This window comes from Hirsutella rhossiliensis, assembly GCF_020360975.1.
Source record: "Hirsutella rhossiliensis strain HR02 chromosome Unknown scaffold00002, whole genome shotgun sequence".
Lineage (NCBI taxonomy): Eukaryota > Fungi > Ascomycota > Sordariomycetes > Hypocreales > Ophiocordycipitaceae > Hirsutella > Hirsutella rhossiliensis.
The window spans coordinates 4,388,490-4,396,995 of record NW_025408668.1 but is presented as its reverse complement, the minus strand read 5'-3'; the positions used below and the strand labels follow the sequence as shown (position 1 = coordinate 4,396,995).

The 8,506-nt window shown below is 54.0% G+C and overlaps 1 protein-coding gene across 1 annotated transcript; it reads left to right on the top strand.

Moving 5' to 3' along the window:
- Window positions 1–6,197: 6,197 nt before the first annotated feature.
- HRG_02103 (uncharacterized protein) lies at window positions 6,198–6,716 on the top strand (the record flags this gene model as incomplete). Its single annotated transcript, XM_044860574.1, has 5 exons — window positions 6,198–6,218; window positions 6,273–6,325; window positions 6,384–6,407; window positions 6,489–6,624; window positions 6,678–6,716. 5 exons carry the CDS (start codon window positions 6,198–6,200, stop codon window positions 6,714–6,716), a joined length of 273 nt encoding a protein of 90 aa, XP_044724207.1.
- Window positions 6,717–8,506: the final 1,790 nt, after the last annotated feature.

The window sequence follows — 8,506 nt, the reverse complement described above, 5'->3', positions numbered from 1 at the left end:
GAGCTCGTTGAACGGGACGAACAAACTCCTCGCACTTAGTGGCGTGGCCCCTTGGGAGCATATCCACCCTGGCGGGGTACTAAACCTGTCTGTCGCCCCATCGGAGCCGTTGGTTCGGGTCTCGGCTCTTGGAGAGCGGTGCGGAGTGGTCTTTGCCCGTGATGCTGACGGAACAGTGCCGTCGCAGCGAGAGTCCCGCCTGAATTTCTTCGGCTTCCTCAGAAGGAGTCGGCGTGTTCTGGAATGACATGCTGTGCCCACTCGGATTGCGCTCGGCTGAAAGAGCGTCAATGGTGTCGCAGGTGGTACTTTCTACGGTGGATATCGTCGCCAGCCGTTAGGCCCCTGGACATGTCCTACGAGCTGCGAGAGCGACTGGGCAAGCGGACCTTTCGCTTCTATGCTGCCGTCTCCAGGACGGGAATCTTCGAGGCCTTGTTGAGGCTCGAACCGGATTGTGAGCCGGGCGATGCACCTTTGGTCTGTCCGCTCCCGGTGTCTTTCCGATTCGACGCGGAGAGAAGTCGTGCATGGCACTTACCTTGCTGCTGGGACGCTGTGCAGTGCAACGTGCCGGTTTGGTTGGCGTGCTTTAGGGAGACGGGCGACCGCGTCTTGCTCGGAGACCAGTGCTTGTTGACGAGCCTGTGGGATGAAATCCGACGTATGACAGAGAGGGGCGAAAGTGAAATATAGAGAATCACTTTCCACTGGGTCATCTCACCTTCCCGATATGGGTGAGGATGTTTCCCTTTCCCGTGGTCTGAGGAGACGGGCTGTGGTGGACAGTCCCGAGGAACCATGAACTGCTCAGGGTGAATGGCAAGGACAAAGGCTTCAAGTGATGAATCATTCCCAGGAGGAGTACGCATGCGGAAGAGTATAGAGAGAACCTGAATTTGCGAACTCTCCTCCACCCGGCTACACATGGCAATCTACCAGCACCGTAGACCCAAACCGTTGACAAGTGATCCGAATGCGTTTACAAGGTGACACATTGCACGTAATCTACTCTGAGGATCACCCCGGAGGGCTTCATGACTACGGACATTACACCCGAAGGGTGTGCATACGGGCCGAAGGACCGGATGTGAAGAGTCACGTTGACGATTCCTCGATTGTGTAAATCGTTTACAAGCCGGTCTTCACGCGACGGGAGGAGCCAATGTCCGTGAGGGCACGCGACGGACACCACACAGTACAACAACTCACACACACCGAACGGTACACACGACTGAGTGACAAACAAACAGCACAAACAACCTCGCCCAGTCACTCAGTCCCAACCGCGCACGTGAACAACTACAACCCTCGACCACCAATCACAGCCTGGGCCACGAGCGGAGCGAGTTCTGTCTGAGCCGGAGGCGAGATTGACGACTGGAGGGAAGTCAGAGGTACCGAGCAGGCGGCGAGGGACTAGTAAAGGGACGGAGTCACTTCTACTCTTGGGCCCCCTATATCCTTAAGTTTGGTTTATAGGGGGCCATGGCACAACGGCCCAGCCCATAGAGCAGCTTGAACGCACGTGATTGCATGCAGTCATAGAGCGAAAGTGACCAGCGGGAGGGAAGCTAGTACTAAGAGGCAGGGGGAGGGGACCGACCACGCCGCGTCCAATCACAGACAGTTTGCTGGCACAGCTACGGTGGGCGATAGGGGTCACTGTTGCAAAACTCCCTGTCATTTTCTTTTGGGTTTAGGCGCCCAGCCCCCTGGTCATCCGGATACTTCAGGTCAGCATGAGAGTATGTACTGCGGACTAGCAGCGGGCCCGCACGGTCATCCCTCTGCCAGTCTAATTGCCAGTTTGCCGCACCAGTCGTAAAATGGTATCCGGCTCGCAAACCACTTACACACGTATGGATGCGCATGATGCTGTACCCAAAATTCGTTCCTGAAAAGCTGATCGATATTTTTCCAAGTGAAATCGAGCGAGCGGCGCGGTGTTTTCGCCAACAACTTTACTTTGGTATTGTCGCGGCCCGAAGACAGCGACAATACAAAGACAAAGACGGCGAATATCGCCAAGTCCCCTCCCTGGATGACGCTGGGAACTTGTGAAAGCCGGGCCCTACAGACAAAGAATGCAAATACACACGAGTTTGAGGTCTTCTGCTATACGGTGCCGAGTTGAAACTTTGGACTTTAATGTTTCCACTTCCTCCTGGCCACCACAGCTGTGTTCAGTTTTCATCCTAACGTTCATAGGAGTAACTGGGACGAGGAGCGGCGCCATGAGGCAGCAGAGGATTACCGCAGTAATCCCGCTACTGGTCAGCACCGGACTAGCGTTGAAGTCTCTTGCTAAGCCTGGCGATCTTCATTCGCCATGGCAAGGGGATATTGTTCTGTAACTATTCTGCTTATATTAAAATCCCGTTTCCGAGTCCGATCCTATTTGTCCTCCTTTTCCCTGGTTCTACCTCTTCTCCTCAACCGAAATGGGCCCTCCACAGATTCCCCTGAGCATGTCTACTGCGTCCAAGCCGGACAGAAGCACTATGACCTCTTCACTACCATATACGTTGGCGCGAACTATTGCGGCTGTTGCGGCTTGGCCAACCTTTCGGCCGCAGCGTCGGGCCAGGTCTAAAACTCCGGCACTTCCTGGCCCATATGATGAGGTGGTCGAGGTCGAGGACTCTCCGCCACGGCCAGTCAGTCCAGCAAGTCAGCTGCTGCGTGACAGACTGAAACCAGTGTCATCCATCGGCGTTGGACACGCCGCCCAACTCCCCAATGAAGTTGCTGGTACCGGTGCGATGAATACACGGGCACGAATACCTCCCTTCGAGGCGTCAAGCAATCCCCAGTTCATGACCGTCGCATCAACGGCCAGTCGAGCCATTCAAAACTCCAAAGGCAGCACCAGGAAGCCTGCGAGGCAACGAACTGGCTACCAGTGGGTCCATGTAAGCCTGCTGCTTGTGAGTTTGGAGACCAGGTACTTCAACGGGCTTGCAGTGGAGGTTCCAGAGACGGTGCTGCCTCTGAAGGATACGGTGATCAAGTTTCCTCGGCAGATCTACTGACTTGGCCTCGTTCACCGAGACTTTATTCGATCACCTCCGTCCGCTTCCGCCCACGATCGATCCTGCCAATAAAGATCTCTGGAACCTTTCTTACGCTTCGACCTTCTCTGGCAAGAAAATCGTTACCGTTCCAAACACCGACAAGTACACGACACCGTCAAGCATGCTCGCATCGGGGCACTTTTCGAACAACCAAGCAGGGCAGTTGAAGGTGCTAGTCGTTCTGACATCCACGGATGTGGTTGATAAGCAGGAGCCGGTCACACCGTTGAGGCCAGATCAATGCTCGACGCCAGTCAAGGAAGACAAGAAACGGAGGGTCAAGCAAGAAGACATAAGCCCAGCCTCTAGACGCAAGAAGCGCGTTAAGCAAGAGGAGCAAGTCAAGGAAGAGATACGCGTCAAGATTAAGCACGAAGAGCCCGTTTCAACTTCATCCTGCCAGAGCCCGACACGCGACGAGCTTGGATATACTGCCAAAGAAATTGTTGGACATGGGGATGCGGTAGGCCTTGGTGAGCTGGAAGATCCACTATGCGATTTAGTGTTTGGCAGTGACCCTAGTGGAAAGGTGTATAAAGGCGTGGTGGCCGAAGGAGTCGAAGTGGACGAAGAAGATAGAGAGGAGGAGACCAGTTTTGTTCCGGAGTTCGTAAGAAACCGAACCAACTCATCAACGAGCCGAGCGCTAACTTCAACAGGTAAACCGGAGTCAATTTCCCAAGCCTTCAGGGAAACTCAAACTCGACTGTCCGACACTAACGCTGCTAAAGCGCTTCCTCCAGCTCACTCTACACGCTTCAAGGGTGCAAAGATCCCTACAACGTTTGCTATTCGATATAGGAAAAGGAAGTATTGACTACTCAGGCTCCCCATTCAGAACCATCGCTATCCTCCCCGTCATCACTTACCGGTATTTTCTCCATGTCGCTTCCTGCTCGTCCTCAAACCCAAGCTCAACAAGTGGCTGCTCTGCTGGTTCCCCATCTCCAAATTCACCTTCTCGGGCTTGGTTTGCTTGCTCAAGTAATGCTTGCTATACGCGCTTAGATTGGTCGACTCGCAAATAAATAGTATGTCTTACATATTCAGCAACGCCTCCAGTTGGCGCTTTACGGTATGCCAGCGTAGGCTGTCGGCCACTTTCGATATGTTGAATTATCTTATCTCGAAGACCAAGGTAAAACGCTTGAAAGGTCGCAACTTGTCCGGCTCCTGGTGAGTTCCAAGGACTACGTGATCGTAGCCCATTTCAAGGAGAACTTGGCGGCACCAGTTCTTTGTCTCCGGCTCCAAACTCGTGCTAATGTCAATATCAGCCAACGGCCGCTCCATTTCGTCTAGAATGGAGCGGTCAATCGGATACCCCAATTGCATGCCTTGTCTGGGTCGGGGTAATGGTAGTTCATCCAGGGCTGGCCGTGGACCACATGGGGACGGTTCTTTTGGAGGCGTATCCGATGAAGATTCCACGCCTCCACGAAGTCGAAGAGTTCTCGGCGTAGTAAGTCTTCGAAGACGGCGTAGATGGAAATCTGATCTTCCAGCATATCGCCGTCGAAGTCCCCGTCCCTGGCGAGTTCTCCAAAGTAGTCTACCCACTGCCGGGACGAGACATGCAGCATGCGCTCCCACCAACTCTCGATCTTAACGTTCTTCGTACTTGGAGCCGCCTTGTACGAATCCTTTAGTCGATTTCCTTGTTGGAAAACTTGCCCATGCCATTCCACTCGCCCGTCTGTTGCCAAGACAAAGTTCCAGTGTGCTGCTGCGACCAATGGCGTTTCGCTCCCCCTGTCTGCTTGCAAATACCATGGCCGAAAGCCGTAGGCGCCACACGCGGCCAAGTACTGCTTCAATACGCTCAAAGCAGTTGTAGCGGGTGGCCAATATAAAACCAGATAATGTTGCGCGAGTATGCATCGATTGCTGCATATATCTCGAATCCATACGCCTTGAGCTTGTCGTGACCGTCAATGCACCACTGGTAGTTTGGTCCTGGGACAAGAAACTGTCCTTCTTCCTCCGAAACATCCTTTTCGGAGTTCGACCTCATTTGGGAACATGATTTTGTACATCGCAAAGAGGGTCTCGGGACCCAGAGCTGCTTTTGCTGACGAAGATAAGGCTGGAGAAGGCTTTTGCCATATCCCGAAATGGCATTGGACCGTCGCGTCATCTCGATGATAACCTGTTCTGTCTTTTCCAGCAACACAAGGCGCTCCTCGTCACTATTGAGCCTGCGTACCCAGCGGCGGTCCGGGTGAAGTCTGATGCGCTTTAGACCTCGTTTCGTGATCGGCCAGCCTTGTCTTTGTAGCACGCTCAGCGTCTGCTTCTCGGTAAGCCCAACGCGAAAGATCAGGTCACGGATGGTTTCTATCAGCTCTGGAGTTTCTTTGGTACGGGCTTGCTGGCGCGGGAGACCCCAGTTTGCGATTCGGCGAGAGTGTACTGAGATTGACGGCGACATGGTAATGCTTCCGAAGCTTATACTTAATCTTGCTTCGCGAGACACCGTTGAGGTATAGATGAGTGATATAGGTACGGTATTGATCGATTGGATTGGGCGGACGTGCCATTGTTGCCGGTAACGTCGAAGGGATGGTGATTTTCTTAGTCCTCATGCCAGGAAAAAGGGGGACAGCGATATAAATTGACTTACCGCGTTTTCCCGCAGCGGTGGTGCCGCTGGCCCGCAGCGGCTTAGTGCCAGGGGGCTGTTCGTGGAACGGTTACCAAACCAGGCACAGATCGACGCTGCTCACCCGCAAATATTTACAGAACCCAGATCCCCTCCAACCCTAGTTCCTACCTTTCCCTTCTGTATCATCATTGCCGTGGAAAGCCAATGGTCAGCAGCGTTGTCATGTCTACAGCAGATTCCGCTATCGTAAGTGAAACTGCAGTCGCTGGCCCGATGGATGGGGACTCGCCTAGCAGGAATAAAATAGTCAAGGGTAGAGGATTGGTCCGACCCAACGCCCGCAAATCCACGGCCAAGATTACCGTACAATCCAATAAGTTCTTCTATGAAGAAGAGGCGGCTGCTAACTTGCTCGCCCGAGCAGAAGAAGAAAGACAAAAAGGCCCCTCCCGTCGGCTCGGTGCGAGACTTCCCATGCCGTCCTTGCGTCACACGCGCCACCAAGACTCCCGGCCATGAATGTGCCTCCCAGGACAGTACGTTGATTGTCCCCTGTAGTATACGTCTGCCTCACTAATTTGCCGGGATAGATACCGGTGCTGCGTGCTGGGACTGCGCAAAGAACGCTCACACGTGCAGGCCAGTATGAGACCTTTGTTTGCTCCAAAGAAGCGAGAAATTAATCGAGTTGAATGTTCTAGGTCCCTGCTGGGGCTGTTGCTGCCGTGCGTGCCTTTTGGGACGTGAATCGGCATCTCAAGCTTGCAGATGCCGAACCCGATGACACCTGGCGCATCGCTGCGCAGCGAGCAGCACAACAGCTACGTGCTTGCGGTGGTAGTGCGGCTCCTTCTACCGCTTCAGGACCAGCTCCGCTTTGGCCCCGAAGAGCGGAAGCTTATGGCGTTAGAAACCATCGCTGAGGCTGCTCGGCTCTGGATTGTGAGCGAACTGAAGTTGTGAGTTGCATTTCGGCTGCTAACTGAATATAGCAGCTTAACAAGCCGGAGGATGAGGACGAGGAGAATGTATAGATAGAATAAGGGAACACATTAAAGCGTTGGAATTACCGTGCGGTATTTTCGCCATAGGCGACTGATATGTTTGTGACGAGAGACGCGCTGCTGGTCCGCAGCGGCCCCGTAGCTGTGACTACACCTGCCGTAACGCCAAATTTTCCAACGAAGTTGGGCCGAGATACATAGACCAATGTACCGTGGGGCGGGCCGTTCATGCCGCTAACCCATTTTGACTCTCGCGCGGTGACTTTTTGGGTTTTGCAACAGTGACCCCTATAGCCTGCCGTACACAGCTTACATGGATGGATCCACTACTGGCCGGGTTGAGCACCCGGACACTCACACATACACGGAGTATAAAGAGGGGTGGCGCCCCGTCCAAATGAGTCCAGTGGACTTCACCTTTTCTCTGCTTTATGCAGATGTGGAGCTCACCGCGAAGGGAGTTTGTCGTTACTTACTCAGACGCAGGAGCGTTGTCTATCAATTCGGTGGATATCTCTAGCCAAGTACGAAGTCGACGGCTTGGCCTTGGCACAGAGTACCTTGGCCCTTCTTCGCATCAAGTGGTGCACTCAACTCGATTCCAGCAGAACGAGAACCTTCTCTTCTTTCGAAAATCCTTGAAGCCTGCGCAGTCATGTCGCAGTCGGCAGGCCGCCTCTCAGATCAGAACGTGGACGTCATTCGGGGATGAAGACCGGTGGTCGTCTATGTGTTGTGGATGGACGTTTACCCCGAGCAGTGGGTACGCATCCAAGGTTGCCTCGACTTTACTAAAGCGGGGCTGGAAGATGACCGGAACCGTTTAATGCTGTCGGATGACATGACCCGCCCGTTTGGCCAGCTCGAGAGAGAGCTGCACGAGGTACTGTGCACTGCCCTCTGTTGCTTTCCGGAGGAGGTACCCGTCTGGCCCTGGCTCATGGCATTACCGCACCAGCTGCGGCGGTTTTGTAGCCCCTACCCGAACGAGGCGGATCACAGCCTGGGCTGTTTGATTTCTGCGTACTGCCGGCATTACTCGAGTGACGCGGGGGAAGAGGGTCGAGAGCGTCGCCTCGTTGTCGACCAGGCCTTGAGTCGTGTCCGGGCGTGTCTTCTACAAGGCTATGCGCCGGAACAAGGAATTGTTCGTCGATGCTGTGATCATGCTCGGTGCATGAATCGTCTAGGGTTGACGAGTGTCACTGTTGAGCAGGCCGAGGGTTTATTGTGCGTGTATACCCACTGCACTTCTGCGGTCTTCGCCGCGGTGGTTGGTAGCACCGATGCACTGGAGTTGGTTCGAATTCGGTTTGACCGCCTTTGGGAGCGAGTGCACCATCTGCTGTTTACGGGGGAGGATGACCCTACTCTTGGTGCTGGCATCGCGACTAGACAATCTGCGTAGAGCACCACTTGACATCTTGTATCGCTGAGACGCTAGCCCTTTTGGGTGTTGGCGAAACCCTCATTCGTTTACGGAGACATTGGTATGGACTCAATAGACTCAATAGACTGAACGGGTTTCATCTCTATACCACCGTGAATTGTTCCTGTACTCATACTTGTCCACGTAGGTTTCACCCACATAAAGCGTTTACAAGAACACAACACGTTCACAAGGCGATACCCTTCCCGGCTACCACCCCTTTCTTCCAATCCCTTCATGGATACGAACACAACCCCCCCGAAGGGGGGTGCAGACGCGCCGAAGGGGCGGCTGTGGAGAGCCACGCTCACATCTCTTCAACCGAGCACATCGTTTACAAGCACACATGCACAGTCACGGGACGGAGGACCTGCGACCGAAGGGAGCAAAG